This window comes from Solanum verrucosum, unplaced genomic scaffold, assembly GCF_900185275.1.
Source record: "Solanum verrucosum unplaced genomic scaffold, falcon-dt-bn FXZP01000010.1, whole genome shotgun sequence".
NCBI classification, from domain to species: domain Eukaryota; kingdom Viridiplantae; phylum Streptophyta; class Magnoliopsida; order Solanales; family Solanaceae; genus Solanum; species Solanum verrucosum.
The window spans coordinates 82,760-102,443 of NW_026020633.1; the positions used below are offsets into that span (position 1 = coordinate 82,760).

Here is a 19,684-nt window from a genome sequence, read left to right on the forward strand (position 1 = left end):
GCTTTCAGAAAGAGGTGAGAGCAAAAATATTTTCTCTTATTGCAAGGGCTAAAGAAGTATCTTAAAAGGGATCGAGAATTGGGGTCAGAGATGCATAGTTTCACCCGTTTTGCTCTTGTTGTGGTAATAGTTTCACGGGTTCATCATATTGGTTAAAAACTATTGGATAAAACTTGAGAAATGAGTGTAAAGATGTTCAACTCAAGTGCGATTATAAGTTTTTGTTTTGTTTTTTTTTTGTGGTTTTGAGTTTGGTAATGAATACGGTTGAATTTTTAGCACAAAATATGATAAAGTCGATGGAGAGGCGATCAATGATAAGCTAAGATACATGAATTCATAAAAATCTGTAATGTATGAGTTATTGTGGATAGATAAAAGGATTTGGTTACACATTTGGATTCAAAATTCAATGTTTTCATTGTGAGTTTAGGTTTGTGGTAGTGTGTTTTGTCAAGGTATGGATTGGTAAGGTAAGAAATGATTGATCGAATTGAGTATGAAGCACTTCGAAGGACTTAAAAATAATTTGAGTAGTAAATTTGGTTACTTTTGATTGCTATACCTAAGGGGGGTTTCACATAATGTTTTGGTTTAGAGGATAAGGTAAACATGTCATGGATTGTTGGTCAAATGATAAGATTGGTAAGCGAGTCAACCAAAGGAACAAGAGTTTGGTGTATTGAAAAGTTCAAGATATTTAGAATTTTGTGTCATGGGAAGAATTTAAGAAAAGTGAAGGAATAAGACCTCTCGTATAAATCATTGGTTTGTAGTTGAAGGATTTATTGATTTTTGCCTATGAGTTTAGATATGACTGTGTGTTGTGAACTAGTTCGGTACAGACTTACTAGGAATTTATCATCGACTTTTTTTTAGATTGAGTTTTTATTTGGGTGAGAAGCAATGATGTGGGGAAGATTCTATGTGGTTATGTCAAGCTAGACTGTTAAAAATATGATAGGTAACTTGTGGATGTTAAACGGTGTGGACCTACATTTCTACATGGTTAATGAGGATTTTGAGGGGATTGAAACTACTTTGTTGATGGGACGATATAGAGTGTTATAATGTGTTACATAAGCATTTAATGGTGAGTAGATGTTATGTGCTTATAGTGTATAGAGTTATTAGAGTGACTAAGGATTTCTCAGAGTTTTAGCATAAGGTATGTGAAGGTTTGGAATGGTAGTTGAAACATTGTATGTGAAAGACTGTGTGGAGTTGACATTGTGTGTGATTCAATAGTGTTACCTCGATGAAAATGTTCTATCAATTTTAAAACTTATGCTATTAACCTTGGGTGGGATCCATATTTATCATGAAATGCTTACATGGAATGAAAGGTATCCATAGTTCTGAAATTTTGAAGGCTAGAATGTGTTTGTTAAGAATACTTTGATACTAGTTATGGTTTGAGAATAAGGTGAATGGCCGTAGTGATTATGATAGTTGTTAGTATTGAAAGTGTGAGCTTTAGTGGAATGATGTGAAGAGTATGTGGGTTTCGATAAAATAAGTATGTGAGCAATTATAACAGGGACTAGATTGGTGATTGTGGGTAGCTAGAAAATTAAAGAGATAAAGTCATATGAATGAAAATGTTTGATATTGGCACAATGAAAGGAGTATCTAGCGTTCTTCGATTTTGGTTATGCATATTCTTATGCAACCATCTACTTCGTTTTGGATATGGTTTGGAGTGAGATTCACTACTTATACCCACACGTGTTTTCATATCTATGGGTGAATCCCTAGTGATGGATCGAGTGTACCGATCCTGTGATTTTCCTCTTGGTAGGGTGAAATTTTTGGGTAGATTTGGTCATTTCAGTTATGGAAAATTTGGTATTGTTTGAGATAGTTGAAGCATACCAATAGTTCTACACACATAACCTTGCTTATGAGAACTTATATAAGAGCCATGAAGAGTTATAATTGTCTAAAAGTGTTGTTAAAGGTTCTACATTTTGAAGTGTATCGTTTGTTGGATGTTTACTTAATCATTTCCTTCGTTGGGCTAGATAAGTTTGATCTTCCCTTGAGGAGTATCTGATGTCTAAGGATCATATTTTTATAGTTTAAGTTTATGAAAAGATTGTGTTGTGAGAAGGGAAGCTTGATAAAAATCTATGATGGTTTGTGCATTATGGGTGTCTGCTGGTTGATTCAGACTCACTTATGGTCGTAGCCAGTGTTGATTTAGAAGTTTATTTTGGTTATGTGAGAAAAGATTGTAACGATAGTTGTGTTAAGTTCCAGTGGGTTCGAGTTTAAATTGAGTTCATGAGTTAGTTTACGGCTTGATAATCACTGTCGATTTATAGATCTGCCAAAGTTTAATTCGAAGTTTAATTTTTAGTAGTTGATTTTGATGGAATGGTCTTAAGAAGGAGCTCGTTTAGAGAGATGGACACTGACTCTGAAAGATAATATCTCATGTTTTTGGTAACTCGGTTATTCTTCCTTCTTCTTTCTTATGTTCGAGGACGAACATGGATTTTAGTAGTGGATAATGTAATGACCCGGAAGTTCATTTTTGGTAATTTTGAAGTATTTGTTGTCTTTAGTTACTTAGTTGATGGGTAATTGCGAATAATTGACTTAATCGATAGTTAATGGGCTAAAGTGATCATTTATTTAAGACCCTATACCATTTATACCATGTAATTAAATTAAATTAGTGAAATTTAACACTTTGAATAATACCTAATTATTTTATTTAGAAACAAAAAGGAGATAGGGGAACAACGAAGGAGACGTGCTTCAGGCAGTGGGTAAGAAATAATCTGAAACTTGTGATATTTATATACTTAATGCTTGAAAAATGTTCACTTTAATATTACTGATTATTTAATGAAAGTTGATAGGTATTTGGAAATTTAGCAAGTTTTGACCGTGTGTAGCATGTAATATTTTTGGTTTGGGTGGGGACGAACTGATAAGAACTTTGATTTTTGTTTGTTAGAGAAAGGATTCCAGGGAATTGAATCACTGACGAGTAGGAAATGAATTATAGATGGGGATTTACATGAAAAAGGGCAGGATTTTGACAGTGGGGTCATGATGTTGTTGCCACTGATTTTGTTTTTGTAACAGTGGCTTCGAAATTAATAATATTAGTCATTTATTATATTATAAATTCAGTTTTTAATATATTGAGATATTTAATTAAATATCGAGTGTATTATATTATATGAAAGCTATTAGGGTTATAGAGTTTGGGGAAATTATGACTTAACCCTAGGCTTGAATTTGAGAAATATGAGAGTTGATATGCTAATTGACATCGAGCTTAAGAACTTGATTATAAACTTGGGTGGATTTTTGGGTCAAAGCTAAACACATAGTAATATGAATGTTGTTAGTTTTGGAATCTTACTGTGGTCATTTATTTGAATAAATTGCTTCGAGTTGGAAGTTCAACGAAAAGGGAAGGCTCAAGATCCGGAGTGAATTCTTGATTGATTGAGGCAAGTGAATTTCTAAACCCTTGTTAAATGTATGGAATTCATGTATTTCCTTGTAATATGTGTTTATGGTAATGAGGCTTGGTGATGGGTTGACTTGTCCACATTGATTAATTCTAATGATGAAAAAGGGATAATAAAAGGCAATGTGACCAATTATTTGTGTGATGTGTTGGGAATTGTTTGAAAGGCTTGTTAAATCATTGTTGATGTTGTATCCTGATTGTCTTGTTGTGAATTGTGCAATGTTATGAAAATGGTCATCTCCTCATTATTTGTGTGAACATGTCATTTGCGTTGTTCTGACAAGTGTTATGTTCATTGAGAAAGAATAAGAAAATAAAGAGGATGTACCATTTCGAGGGACGTATCGCGCGCCGCGATGGATACTATATTTCGAGGGACGTGTCGCGCGCCGCGACGGATACTATATTTCGAGGGAAGTATCGCGCGCCGTGATGGTTACTATTATCGAGGGTCGTATTACGCGCCGCGATGGATGCATGGATAGATATGTCCCCCATGGGTCCCAGACTGAGAGACAGCGGGTGTGTATCATTAGGTCAGACATGCATCACTATACTTGACATTGCATTTCATTGCATTGTACTTCTTTATTATTGGTGAACTTGATCTTGTGTGTTGCTGATCTTTTGAGAGCCTTTCTATGGAACTTGTGACTGATGAATTATTGAGTTTGTTGTTGAAGATATGCAATTGTTAGAGTGTTGTTGTTGAGGATATGAAACTATTGTTGTTGTTGAGGATATGAAATTGTTAGAGTGTTGTGTTGAGCTATGTGCTTTGTAAACTTTGAACTGTTAGGTTGGGCTGGTTTTATACAGATTGTAGTTGTGAAGGTTCGGTTGGGGTGTAAGGAGTACTTGTATTCTATCCCCTTAGCTCGTGTTTACAGGTTTACTTGTTGAGTACCGTGTGGTTTGGTACTTACCCCTTGCTTCTATAAATTTTTGTAGGTTACGAGCCTAGATTTTTGTGGTACTTGTTATTCTCTTCTTTTTCGAGGCTTCTGGGAGATTTGTGAGGTAGTTGTTTGTCTTCTCAGCGATCCTTCTTACTCCTGCTTATGATCTTGTTCTACTCTAGAAACAATGTCATATGAGACTTGTATTTTTCTTTTTATTCAATTGTAATACTTTAGAGGCTTGTACACGTGACAACCAGATTTTGGGGGTATATTTGAGTTTATTATAAATATTTCCGCATTTTTTTTGTAATGGTTGAGTTTTAGGCTGACTTGTCTTGGTGGGTTAAGACGAGTGCCATCATTTCCATTTTTGGGTCGTGACAGCTATGGACAAAATAAAAAAGATAAGATGGCAGACAAAGTGGCAGAAAAGAAAAAGAAAAGTTAAAGTTTTTTGACTAAATTATGTAAAATAACTTGACAATGTAAATTATTAGTCAGCATTATTATTGTAAGAAAGATAAGGTAGTGTAAAATAGTCAATAAATGTAAAATTATGCATGTGCATACTAAGGACAAGTGTAAAAGTTAGGAGACAAGATTGTAAATATGTCTTAATAAGATAGTAGTAGATTAGAATAGGAAACTATTCATGAATAGTAGTAAATAGTAGTGGACAGATGTAAAAAACGTATTAGGATATGTGTTTAGAATAGTAAATTTATATGTCTATATATAGACTTAGTCGTAAACATTGTAAAGCAGGCGAAGCCTAATATATAAAACGCTCTTTTCAAAAAACACTCTACAAAAATTAAGTATTTAGATAAATGGAGCAACAATCTGAAATCCAATCAGATATTTCAGATAGCATGAATAAGCAAGAAGCAAATGTATATTGTTCAAAAAATATGCAGAACTAATTTCATATATTCCTGAATATCATATATATGATTGAATAAATTATGTTAATTATTATGTATTAGAATTATTTGAATCATGATTTCTAGTTTACTAGCACACTGGAAACAGGGAGAAAACTTCTATACTATGTCATCCTAATGTTGAAACTGGTAGGCGAGGAAAGCCGTTTAGGGGAGTAAACAAAGTTGAGGCGCTGATAAGAAGGAAGTATCCGCTAAAGTACGATGCTAGTAGTGACAGGAGAACATGATAAACAGATAATCTAGTTCATAATGATCTAATATGAATTTAATCAGTTATGAATATGATATGAATGAATAATTTGAAATAAAAACCCTGCATGATAAAGAACATGACTACATACGTTCATGATGAAATGATAAAAAACTATAAAACATTAATCTTATATATACTTAAAGATATAAAAATAATCGAATTAAGAAGAATCATATGGGAAAAAATATTTAATGATAACGAATCAGACGATATATTGAACCAACAATGGTATAAAATAGACCTACATGATTTAGACTACGAAAGAATAGAAAGGTACGATTTATTCAGACTAAAATGAACTACGAATATTTACAATATTGGACAGAAATTATGGAAGATATAAAACTATTGGAACAATTAATAGAAGAAAATTTATATATGTACCAAAGAACCCAAGATATGTTATACCTAGAATATATCATAAATAATATTAATGAAATATTCAGATTAAAACAACTATGGGAAGAATATTACAATAAATATTATTATTTTTTACCATGAATTCCGCACCTAATATTAAAGAAATATCAAGATTAAGACACTTAGCAAAAGAATATTATAATAAAATCTTCAAAATAAATTACTCACCTACCACACTACCACTTCTATGAATTCCTCAGTTACCAACTCCGCACCGAAAAATGCCCGTTCAATTTCTTCTTTTTCCGACAGTCACCAGACCCAACTCCTCTCTTCCTCACTACCGCTGCCAGCAGCTCTCTCCAACAGTAGCAAACAATAGCAAATGACTCCATTTTTTCCTGCCAACATCAGAACCAAAACACTTTTACCCTTCTTCTCCGACCACCAGTAACAACTCCAAAACCCGTTTTCCTTTCTTCCTGTAGCAATAGAACAACCCAAATCACCAGAAACACCCACTAGTGACCATCGAACTCCGACCAAAACCCCACCCCCTTTTTTGCATTTTCCCAAACCATTAACATCCTAAGAGCCTTTTACAACAACCAGATCACCACCAACAACCAAACCAGACCCCAAACCCACGGGCGAAACCAACCCTCCTCACTCTTCTTTTCTAGCGGAACGACAACCAACTACAACAACTCCAAACCAACCAGAAAACCCGCTAGACCACCACCAAAATGACCCCTATTTCTTCTTTCTTCCCCAATCCAGCGATTTCAGTAGCAGTTCCGGGGAGGAGCTCAAAGCTCCGATGAACCGGAGCTTAACAACACAGATCCCTTCCCCTTTCCCTTTCACGATTTTTTGTTTGTTTTTGCAGGTCATTAGTGAGCTCCAAGCTCCATCAAACAATGAGCTCGAAGCTCTGAATTTTATCTCCGGCGTGGCTCCAACTTCGGTGAACAATAAATTCGGCCAGACACTACAAATAGACACCATGAACTCCGGCGAAACCCAACTCCACAGATCCAATGAACTCGAGAAAGGCAGCCTTCACGATGCTACTATTCCCTTTCATTTCGGTAACTCTTTCTCTGCCTATTTCATTTTTTTGGGTAGTATTTTATCTTTGTTTGTTAATGTTGAGACATATTTTTTGTTTATTTATGGCCACTATTGGTCACTTTGTTTTATTTGTAATGTTGGTAAAAAAGTAGGTCTACTAACCCTTTAATTTTATTCTATACTTGATTAATATTTATGAGTGGTATATTTTTATTTTTAATGGTTGCTGCTATCGTTTTGGATTTTTATTGGTGAACTCATTTATGTTTTGTTAAGTTTGTTAATTTTATTCATTGCCCATTGTTCATATATGTGTAGAAATCATGTGGCTATGTTTATCTAATTATTATTGTTTTGTTAAGTTGATAGTTTGGTAGTTGTTAGTTCATTATTATTATTTGGATATGTATGTTAGAATTGACTGATGAAGAAATTATCGTCGATTTCTAAAGCCTCCTATGTTAATACGACGAATTTTTATTTTTAAGTTATTATTTGATCTATTCATTTTTATTCATATTTATTCATTACTAACACTTTTGCTAAGTGTCTTTACAGGTACACAGAGTTTCTTCCCATTGAAGCTATTCGAATGAAGTTCAAATTATATTCTTTATTCATTATCTTGTATATATCGATGTTAGGCAAACTTTATATCGTTTCTTACATTATTGTTTTATTTTATTAATTGTATTTATCACATGTTTATTATACTTGTATATTTGTTTTTAATCCTCCTCAATTTGAAAAAAATGAATTCAGTCGAGACCTACAATTGTGGATTTCGAAGGATGCCTAACACCTTCCCTCGGAATAACTTGAACCCGTTACCTAAAATCTAATGGTTTCGTAGACATTTTTTTAAAGTTAATTTGTTAATTGATTTCCTAGTTTTCCTAAAAATTAGGTGGTGACTCCCTTTTACCCCTTTACCCTTTTTAAAATTCTTTTAATCCCTTTAAAAATTGATAACTATTTTTCGGTGAGTCACCGCGACGTTGCGCCCTCTCACGGGATGTCAACAATTTGCATGAATTGTTCATTGAGCACGCTCATTGTATTCCACAATATAGTTTTCTATCTCCAATCACTTTTAAAAGAAACAAGTGGATCTCTGGGAGGTATCAAATGAGACATTTGAAAAATGCAATGGAAGCAACATAAGCATGGATGAAAAAAGATTCTTTGCGGAGGAACTACCTTATAAACAAAATGATATCATTGACACGTAAGGAATTTTACATCTTACAATATAAACTTATGTTCATTATTTTATTTGTTGTTTTATTAAGAAGTAAAGATGAATCCAAAATTTTAAACAATGAGTGAAATATGGTTTAAACTTTATACCCCAATGGCAAATAACCTAGTAATATAAAATCCAGTCATTTGGTTAAAGTTTATGTCCCACTGTTTGAACTTATAATATATTTGTTTTATGTGTATCATTTTATAACATTTGGTTATATATAATTTTTAGGTGATTATGTGCTCAACAACGTTACATGGGAAGATAGTCTCTTGAATAATTTTTATCGTATTTTAAAGAATTTTGATTTTATTTTCGAAGTGTAACACCCCAAAAAATTCTAAACTAAGGCCCGAACCATTATTTATTTGCATGTAAGAATCGTATCGGGTAATTCTTAAATTTCTCATATGTGTAAAGGTTATTTCTTTATGTTCGAATGGATTTGGATACGACTTAACATCACAATAACCACTTAGCACAATGTTGAGTTGAAAGCTTCATTTTCGATTAAGTTTTGATATAAGATTCTACTTAGGTCAACTTCAAACAATCATATCTCCCAGCACATAATTAGTAAGGGCCAATGACCTATTAAATTGAAGATCTTCGAGTCCTCTATCTAACGCCATCAAGTTTGCCTTATTCGAGTTCGGAGTAAAATGTAATGGTCATTTTACCAGAGACTGCCATTTAAGAGTTTTCTGAGTTTGTGAACGATGGATCCAACCTACAGGCCGTTGGTTGAACGACGACCTGTCCTTTCAAATCGTCGCTAAATTACTGAGAGTCTAATTTTGGGACCCAATTCCTACAGATCCATTCTACAGGCTATAAAAACTAATATGTGCCGTCATTTGGACCTGTAAATGGATATTTGATCCTTAATAATTCAATATAAATTCCACGGGTGGGATCTACGGTCTGTAGATGAAACAACGAACCGTACATGGACCCATAAAAGGTTTTTTCGTCAGTTTTAAGGAAGGTAGTTTAGTCTTTTCCCACCCTTTCTAAGCCAAAACCACAACCCTTTTTCACCTAATTAAGGGATAAAAAACAATGTTAAAACATTATTTTACGCTCTTTAACACTTCAAAGACTTTGAGGAAGGATTCATGAGGAGAAAATCTCGGGTTTTCTATCGTTCTTCGAGATGTTGTCGATTTCACCAAGAACTTTGTTCTTCCTAGGTATGTAGTCCAATCCTTGAAGCGTCACAATAAACATCAAGCGATCAGATCCTTCTAATACCGGAGTGGAGGTAAGCCTATCTTTCAATTCTTGGAAACTCTACTAACACTCTTCTGACCATAAGAACTTAACCTTCTTTTGGGTGAAAGCCGTCAATAAGGAGGCAATTAAAGAAAACCCTTCCATAGACATTTTATAATAAACAACAAAATCCAAGAAACTTTGAATATCCGAAGGGGATAAAGGTCTAGGCCAAATCTTAACCGCATCCATCTTCTTAGGATCTACCTCAATACCCTTACCGGATACTATGTGACCAAGAAAAGCCATGTATCTCAACCAAAACTTGCATTTACTAAACGTTTCAAAGAGTTGTTGGTCCTTGAGGACTTGCAACACAATCCATAAATGATTGGTGTGCTCATCCTCACTCCTTGAATAAATCAAGATGTCATCGATAAATACAATCATAAGCATGTCTAGATATTTTCTAAACACTCAATTCATAAAGTCCATAAATGCGGCCAGATCATTAGTTGAACCAAATGACATTACGAAGAACTCATAATGACCATACCAAATCCGAAGCACCGTCTTCGAAATGTCATCTTTCTTCACCCTCAATTAGTGATAGACCAGCTGGAGGTCGATATTAGAGAAGTAACTTTCTCCTTTAAGTTGATCAAACAAATCAAATATACTTCGAAGAGGATATTTATTCTTAATGGTAACCTTTTTAAATTACCGATAATCAATACACATGCGAAGTGAAACATCCTTCTTACGAACAAACAAAACTTTACCACCCCATAAAGAGATACTCGATCTGATGAAACCTTTATCCAATAAATCCTTCAATTGCTCTTTCAAATCCTTAAGTTCTATCGGAGCCATACGATAAAGAGGAATATAGATAGGTTGTTTATTTGGGAGAAGGTAAACTTTGAAGTCTATTTCCCTTTTGGTAGGAACAACGGGTAGATCTTTGGGATAAACTTACCAAAACACATTTACAACGGGGGCCGACTCAAGAGTAGGGTCTTAGGAATCCATATCCCTAACCCAAACAAGATGCTATATGCAACCCTTAGAAATCATTTTTATAGCTTTAAGACAAGAAATAAACTGACCCTTAGGCATGGAATTTCCCTTTTCCCACTCTAGGATGGGCTCATTAGGAAATTCAAATTTGACCACTCAGGTTCTACAATCAATAAAATCATAACAAGAATGGAGTCAATCCATACAAAGAATGACATAGAAATCTAGCATATCAAGATCTACAAGATCAATATCAATGACTCTATGGATAATGTAGCGACCCGTTCCTATCGTTATAGAAAATCCAATGGGGAAAGAACTGGGGCCAGAAAATTTTTGAGTAGTAACTTGGGAATTCCTAGCCTAGTCCAGATTTGGATGAAATCTGAGTCAGTGAGGTATAGGGAAATATGGTAATGAATGAAAGATTTAATTATGAATTTGATCACATAAGTAGATAGCCAAGACTTTAAGGAACCCGTATGACTTTACGAAATCAAATTCGGGAGAGTAGAACTCCCAAAACTAATCTTAGCGTGAATGGGTAGTTTTTGAACATCAGGAGTTGAATGTGTGTTGTGTAATAGGAGTTTGGAACTCAAATTTTGAGGTTTTGTCTAAGTGTAAGACGCTAGGGTGGGGTAGCTGTGGTGGGATGGTGGCCGCCGTAGCAGGCCTGTCGCGAATTAAGTCAGGGAAAAACCAGAATTTCGTTATTTTTCTGTAAACTTCGTTCTTAAGAGTTAGGAGACGACCCAAGACAAGTTCTTGATAGTTTTCCATGACTTTTGGTGCTAAAGGTAAGGATTTTATTCCCCTAATCCATTTTTCGATCTGCAGAACTTAGTTTTATGGGTAATTATCAATATGGGAGGGTTTTGGCCTAAAGTTGATGGTGGGAAAAAGCCCTAGCTGCACCTTAGGATCATGGGTTTGGTCTTGGGTTATTGGGTTTGCTATCATCCAGATAATTAGACCTTAATTTATTGATCCTTGCATTATATTAATTGTTTGTAGACCTAGAACAAGCGGAAAGAATCCGGAAAGGGAAGATTCAAGTGTCTTAGGGGAATTCAAGCTTGGTTTCGAGGTAGGTGATGGTTTGATTTCATGTTTGTGTAATATATGTTGGTAATTGCTTCATTGTAATGCATACATGTATGTGAATGAGGCACTATTGATCAAACCTAAAGAAATGAGTATGAATGAACAATTGTATGCCATGAATCAACACTTGATTGTATGATTATGAGTATGTACATTATGAGTGCGAATGTGATTGTGGTTGTGTTGATTGGATCGGGTGTCATGTTCTGGCATATGCATTGGATCGGGTGTCACATTCCGACACACACATTGGATCAGGTGTCACGTTCCGATACTGTCACGCCCCGAGACTTCCCCCGAGATGCGGACACGGGACCTAGGATCACAAGTGACCCCAAGTTAACCCTACTGGCATAATCAAAAGCATACTAAAGATAATAATAACTGATGCGGAAGCTAAATCATAAATAAAATGAAAAGGATGGGGAATACCCATATACTATAATTGAGATAAATGAAAACTGATGAGTTTAATACAAATAAGATATTAACTCAATACTAAGCTGAATCTATCTATGTCTGAAAATAGCCTCTAACTAACTAGAAATGCTAGGACAGGCCCTAGTTAAGTCTAGAAAAATTGAAACTAAAGGATTAAAAATAATATTGAAAAGAGACTCATGACTATTGTCCTCGGAGAATGAGGACTCACCACTGATTCTGTTGAACTGGAGATCGGGAACCGATCTAAGCGTGATCTGGATGCTAAGAACCTGAACCTAGATCACGAGAAGATGTAGAGCACGTATGCGTCATTACTTGAAAGGCACTGAGCATGCAGGATAGAATACAACTGAAATAACATATAACTGAACAAAGCAAATAAGCAATGATATAATCTGAACAGGATATAGATACTGAATGCTGAGAAAATTGAATGCAGTGACCAATTTATATCATGCTGAAGCTGAATACTGATAAATGGTTAATGCAATAGAATCTGACTGAACTATGAGAGCTACTAATAATCGATAAAAAAACCACATGAGCTAAATGTGGAGTCTGATGTATACGCCTCATCGAGAGGACCCAATATACCCTGCCAGAGGTATAAAGGCATGCTGGCGTGATCACTGAAATGATGCCCACAGAAGGGACTTACAACCTATGTGGCTAGTAGTTCTGGGACTATTTGGGTACACTGAACCCTAGTCCAACTCGGTATTATGCTACTTCCAATGGATTAGTGATTAACACATTATGACTAAATTTCTATAAGTTACTGGATAGCTCAAACTGAACATGCAAAACTGAGAATGCAACAATTAATTTGATAATGATGCATTCATAAACTGAGGCATGTATAACTGAATACTGAAATATCTGACCTAGCATGTGTAATTCAAGAACTAAAGAAATACATAACTAGGGTTCTGAAATTCATGCAATAAATTGAATATTAACATACTAATCTGATTTGGATCATTCTAATAACTAGGAACCCAACAATTCTAACATTCAAGAAACCCTAGGTCTAATCATAATAAGGGAATCAAGAAACTGACTAAAAACTAGGGACCTAATGGGTGAAAGGAACCCACTAGTGAAATTCCACATACCTGGTGATGAATTTCACGAAAAAATCTTTCAATTTCGAGGTTGGAACAGATGGAACCTTGTTGCACTCTTGAACTAGGGTTCTTAACCTTTTTCTCCTCTCTTACTTCTAATTTTCTATGGTTTGATGAATGATTTGACTTAGGAAAGTTCTAGTTATGTTTCTAGGCTTAAACTGACTAAAACCTCATAATTTAGGGTCTAAACGACGTAGCTTAGGGGTCCAACAAAATAGGAAAAGGACTAAAACAACCCTAACTTAATTCTGGCGAAGCCCATCCATGGAAGGAACGACGTTCTGTCATTTGATCTACCGGCCGTCGTTTGGGTCCCGTCGGTCAAGTCTGTCCGACAGATCTTCACTAAATAGAGCATAACGTTTTACTCGGAGGTTGGATTTTAGCAAACTTGGTGGCGTTGAAAAGAGGATTCAATTATCTATCATATCATATGTCATGGGACACATGATTTATTTTTTTCTAAGAGTTATGACCATTTGAAGTTAACCCAATCAATAATTTTCCTCTAATTGGCTACTTACCCTCATCTATGGTCAGACCTACGGATCGTGCATTGAACGACGGTCCATGCTGGTCGACCGTAGTTTGTGTCAGAGGCTGGGTAAAGGAGTCTTGATCGATGGACACAGACCACCGACCATGGTCTGACCTACAGACCGTGAGTCTATCCGTGGGTCGAGACTTAGCCAATTTTCTGAGGTGGGCAAGGGGGAGGGGTTGCAGTGGTGAACCACGGACCACCAGCACGAGCCGTGGTCTGACTTACGGTCCGTGGATGGAAACCGTGGGTTGTACCTGCAACTTCTCAAAATCTACATTTTGGTGTATCTAGGATACGGGGTGTTACAGACACATACATTGGATCGGGTGTCACGTTTCGACACACTAACAATTTGGGTGTGGCTTCAATGAGAGGACCATTGTACTATTGTATCTAATTGTTATTGAGAATGTGGAATTGTACATTGCTCATGAAATGATAACTGGTTTATAGATATATTATGTATATGTGTGTGTTTACTATGTTGTGATTGCTGCTATATATTTTGCTTACTGGAATTGTTGCATGATCCTACCAGTACAATTTGGTTGTGTACTGATACTGCACTTGCTCATTCTTTATTGAGAACAGGGCATCTTGAGGCGGATACTGATAGACCTCAGCTAGGAGATCACTGATCGAGACCAAATTCAAGGGTGAACCAGTTCTTCCAAGCTGCCATGAGTTCTCATTCTGTTTAGTCCATTCTCTTTGGACATAGACTAGTACTTCAAATATTCATTTTTTTAGTTTCGGAGTTGTACCCCTTGTTCGTAGACTTGTCGTTAGTAGAGTTTTGGTACATTGACTTTCAGGTTCTACGCGTTGTTTTCTGCAAATATTTTGGTAATTGTTTTGTTAAACTTTTAGAGTTTATGATGACTCCATTTTCCTTTAGACATTTAAATTTGCTTTTATATCTTTAAATGCTTAGATTTTCGTTAAGTTGATTGGTTGGGTTGTGGTAATGGTTCTCCCACCGGAGGGTTAGTGTAGGGGCCAATCACAACGGTCTGGGTCGTGACAGATAATGAGTCGAGACATTTTCTATAGACTCTCTCAGCCATAATAGATTCACTAATTAGTGTATAGAAATAAAAAAGGTCATAACAATACATTTGGAAGAACATCAAACCTCATAACCACATATGGCTTCACAAAACACAAAGTAGCACCAGGATCAAGGAAATCATAAACATCAAGATGAAAGACTTTCAAAATACCAGTTACCGCATCGGGAGAACCCTCTTGATCATGATGAGTTTGAAGTGCATAAAATCTAATTTTCTTTGGTGCACTTGAACCCGAACCTGTTGGCGATGCTTGTCTACCTTCTCTTCCCTTAGAAGTAAGTGATCGACAATCCATTATCTTGCGACCACTCATTCCACAACCAAAGCAACCATACGTACTGGCTAAGCATTTACCCTCATGCTTCCTTCCATATCTAGAAAACGTAGTCAATGAAGATCCACCATCATTTCCTCCTTAAGGCTTAGGGTTATGCACCTTATCATTGTTGAATTTTGGAACTAGAGCATTAGAGGAACCTTGATCGGAAAACCTTTGCCGGAACATATAATGACCATGTCCATCGGACCTTGAATGTGAAAAATCACCATCACTGGTCTTTACTCTTTTGGCCTCCCTAGACCTTTCCTTAAGTTTCTCCTCTTCAATTTGTTGAGCATGAATCATTAGACGAGAAATGTCACGCTCCAAGCTATCCCCGAGACGCGGACACGGGACCTAGGATCGCAAGTGACCCCAAGCTAACCTTGCTGGCATGACATGAGCAAACTAAGAATAATAATCACTTATGCGGAAGCTAATAATAAGTAAATCTGAAATGATGGGGAATACCCATATACTAAAACTGAATATATCAAATCTGAGAGTCTAATACAAAAGAAATATCAAACTCAAATACTAAGCTGAATTTAACTATGTCTGAAAATAGCCTCTAACTGACTAGAAGTGTTGGGACATGCCCCAACTAAGTCTAGCAAAACTAAAACTAAAAGACTAAAATACTGGAAGATAACATGACTATTGTCCTCGAAGAATGAGGAATCATCATTGATGCTACTGAACTGGAGATCAATGAACGATCTATGCGTGATCTGGAAGTTGAGAACCTGAACCTACATCACGAGAAGATGTAGCGCAGAGTATGCGTCAGTTCTTGAAAGGTACTGAGCATGAAAGATAGAGTAAAACTGAAATAAACATATAACTGAACAAGTAATAAAGCAAGGATATAATCTGAACATGATATATATATTGAATCCTGAACTAACTGGATGCAATGACAAAATTTATAACATGCTGAGACTGAATACTGACTGTACTAAAAATGTGGTCAATGCAATAGAGTCTGACTGAACTGTGGGAGCTACTAACAACAGATAATAAAAACACATGAGCTAAATATGGAGTCCGATATCATGTGTAATTCAAGAACTATAGAACTGCATAGCTAGGGTTCTGAAATTTATGCTAGCAACCAAGTAATCACATAATAATCTGATTTATAACATTTAAATAACTAATTCATGATAATCTGGGGAAGTTCTAGAAACCCTACGTCTAGTTAATGATAGGGAATCAAGAATCTGTCTGAATTCTAGGGACCTAATGGGCAAAAGGAACCCATTAGTGAAATCCCACATACCTGGTGAAGAATTCCACGGAGAAATCTTTTGATTTTAGGGTTGGAACTGATGGAAATCTTGTTGCGTTCTTGAACAAGGGTTCTTGACTTCTTTCTCCTTTTACGCTCTAATTTTTCTAAGTTCTGAAGAATTATTTGACTTAGGTAAGTTCTAGTTATGTTTCTAGGCTAAAACTGACCAGAACGATGTAGTTTAGGGTTAAAACGATATAGTTTAAATGTCCAACGAAATAGGAAAAGACCAAAAGACCCTGACTTAAAATGCAGATGGGGTTGAGCACAACCACTTTGACGAACCGTGAAAGGGACCACGGACCGTGGGACTGGTCGTGGTCGTTGGCCAGTGGCTACTGGTTCTGGGGTCTTCCTTCACGAGCCTTACCACAACCCGTGTGAGGAACCACGGACCGTGAAGGTCCTCGTGGTCCTCACTTGGGTTGAGGTCTGGTAGCTCAGGATTAGGGGTCCACTGGCTAGGCTTCTATGGACCCTCCCACAAACCGTGTGGAGGACCATGGACCGTGAAGGTCCCCGTGGTCCTCACTTAGACGTGGGGTCTAAGGGCTAGGCTAGGGGGGCAACTGCCTAAATCTTCACTAACGCCACCACGGTTCGTCGTCAAGACCACAGCCCTTGAAGGGTCCCGTGGTCTGATGTCTTGGCCTGGTGGAGTCCATTCCCCACCCCTGGTAGTTCAACGGACCGTGGACCCTATCACGGTTCGTGAACCGTGCCGTGGTTCACTGTATCAGGTAAGTTCTGCAATTTTTTCTAAGTCCAGTTTTGGAGGTGTTACAATATCTGGCCCTTGGGATCATTTATCCTCATATGAGGACTAAACTATCTGAAATGGAGGGAAAGAGCTACAACCCTACCACTAAACACTGAAGATTGTTTTCTGATTGAACTGATTTCCAAGAACATGCAAATATGATAAATATGCAAGTATAAACTGAAGGAACATGATACTAAGACTGAATTTGCGCATGAATGACTGAAAAACTGAAAAGGAAATATTACCTCAAGCTGGAATAGAATTGAAAGGAAAGAGGTGAGCATACTTGGACTGCATTGATGGTTCTGCTTCCGAGGTAGCTCCCGATACGGACTGACTTCTCTACAAAACCTTGACTGGAGTGACTTATTTGTTTCTCAACCTTCTAAAATGACGATCGAGAATCTCAACTGGTACATCCTCATAAGTGAGACTATCCTTCATAGACATACTCTCTAATGGTACTACGGACGCTGGATCACCCACACACTTCTTCAAAAGTGAGATGTTAAAAATCGAATGCACTTTTACTAGTTCTGTTGGCAACTCTAACTCATAAGCCACTTTACCAATCCTTTGAAGAATCTTCTATGGGCCTACATATCTAGGACTGAACATCCCTTTCTTGCCGAACCTCAACAACCCTTTCATAGGTGATACTTTTAGGAAAACCCAATCACCAACTTGGAACTCTAGTTCCCTTCTCCTTACATCTGCATAAGACTTCTGGAGACTCTAGGATGTCTTAAGTCTATCTCTAATGAGTTGCACTTTCTCCATAACATAATGGACTGAATCTGGTCCTATCAAGGCTACTTCACCTACTTCAAATCAACCAACAGGAGATCTACATCTACGCCCATATAATGTCTTATAAGAGGCCATCTGAATGTTGGAATGCTAGCTATTATTGTAGGCAAAATCTATAAGAGGAAGGTGATCATCCCAACAACCCTTGAAGTCGATCACACAAGCTCTCAACATATCCTCTAAGGTTTGAATGGTACGCTCTACCTTACCATCCGTCTGTGGATGAAATGTTGTGCTAAGGTTAACCTGAGTACCAAGACCTTTCTGAAATGACTTCAAGAAATGAGAGGTAAACTGAGGACCTCTATATGAGATTATAGACAAAGGAACCCCATTCAACCTGACTATCTCATTAATGTAAAACTTGGCGTAGTCCTCCGCCAAATCTGTAGTCTTGACCACAAAAAAACGAGAAGACTTAGTAACTCTATCAACTATCACCCAAATGGATTTATGCTATCTGCGATGACGTGGTAATCCTGTAATGAAATCCATGTTGATCACTTCATACTTCCAAGTAGGAATGTTGATCTCTTGAGTCATACCTCCTTGTTTCTGATGGTCTACCTTCACTTGCTGACAATTGGGGTACTTAGCCACAAAATCTGCTGTGTCCCTCTTCATGCCATTCCACCAAAAGACTTCCGGTAGATCGCGGTACATTTTAGTGGCACCTCGATGAATAGAATACCTGGAGTTATGGGCTTCTGCAAGAATATGTTGTCTCAACTTGCCCACATTAGGAACATATAGTCGACCCTGATAGCGAAGCACATCATCTCCCCCTTCAGAGAATACATCAATTCTCTGTTGATGGACTACACCCTTTAGCTCAAGCAATATCGGATCACTGTCTCACTCTTCCTTAACATCTGCTACCAATGATGATTCTGATCCATTCTGGACTGTTACACCACCATCTGATATGCTCATAAAACGAGCTCTCAAGCAAGCAAGCCTGTGAACATCCTTTGCTAGCTCTTTTCTTTCTTCCTTAACATGTGCTACTCTACCCATAGATAGTCTGCTAAAGGAATCTGCTACTACATTAGCCTTACCAAGATGGTAAGTCACACTCATGTCATAATTCTTAAGGAACTCAAGCCATCTCCTATGGCGAAAATTCAACTCTTTTTGGGTGAACACATATTGTAGGCTCTTATGGTCCGTGAACACAATACAAGTAGTGTCTCCAAATCTTAACTGCAAACACCACTGCTGCAAGCTCAAGGTTATGAGTCGGATAGTTCTTCTCATGCACCTTAAGCTATCTAGAAGCATAAGTTATAACCTTACCTCGCTGCATCAACGCACAACCTAGGCCGACTCTAGATGCATCACAATAGATCACATAACCGTCTGAACCCTCTGGTAGAGTCAAGACAGGAGCAGTACTCAACCTAGTTTGTAGTTGTGCGAAGCTTTTCTCACAATCATCTGACCACTGAAACTTAACCTTTTTCTGAGTCAACTTAGTCAATGGAGAGGCTATGGATGAAAATCCTTCCATGAACCTTCTGTATTAACCTGCTAGACCCAAGAAACTTCTGATATCTGTAGGAGAGGTAGGTCTAGGCCATTGTTTCACTGCTTCTATTTCTAGGAATCCACTCGGATCCTTTCATTGGATACTATATGCCCAAGGAAAGAAATAAATTGTAACCAAAACTCGCATTTGCTGAAC

The 19,684-nt window shown here is 36.9% G+C and overlaps 1 protein-coding gene across 1 annotated transcript; it reads right to left on the reverse strand.

Moving 5' to 3' along the window:
- Positions 1 to 14,845: 14,845 nt before the first annotated feature.
- LOC125812044 (uncharacterized) lies at positions 14,846 to 19,017 on the reverse strand. Its single transcript, XM_049491541.1, has 2 exons — positions 18,860 to 19,017; positions 14,846 to 15,188 (listed from the first exon to the last, which is right to left on the reverse strand). The coding sequence occupies exons 1-2, from the start codon at positions 19,015 to 19,017 to the stop codon at positions 14,846 to 14,848; spliced, it is 501 nt and encodes a 166-aa protein (XP_049347498.1).
- Positions 19,018 to 19,684: the final 667 nt, after the last annotated feature.

Excerpts from the sequence above, each read along its gene's own strand:
- LOC125812044 (XM_049491541.1), bottom strand. The coding sequence starts at position 19,017 with ATGGGTAGAGTAGCACATGTTAAGGAAGAAAGAAAAGAGCTAGCAAAG. Across the intron at positions 15,189-18,859 it reads GTAGCAGATGTTAAGGAAGA|ATATGGAAGGAAGCATGAGG; the intron begins GTGAGACAGTGA and ends TACGTTTTCTAG.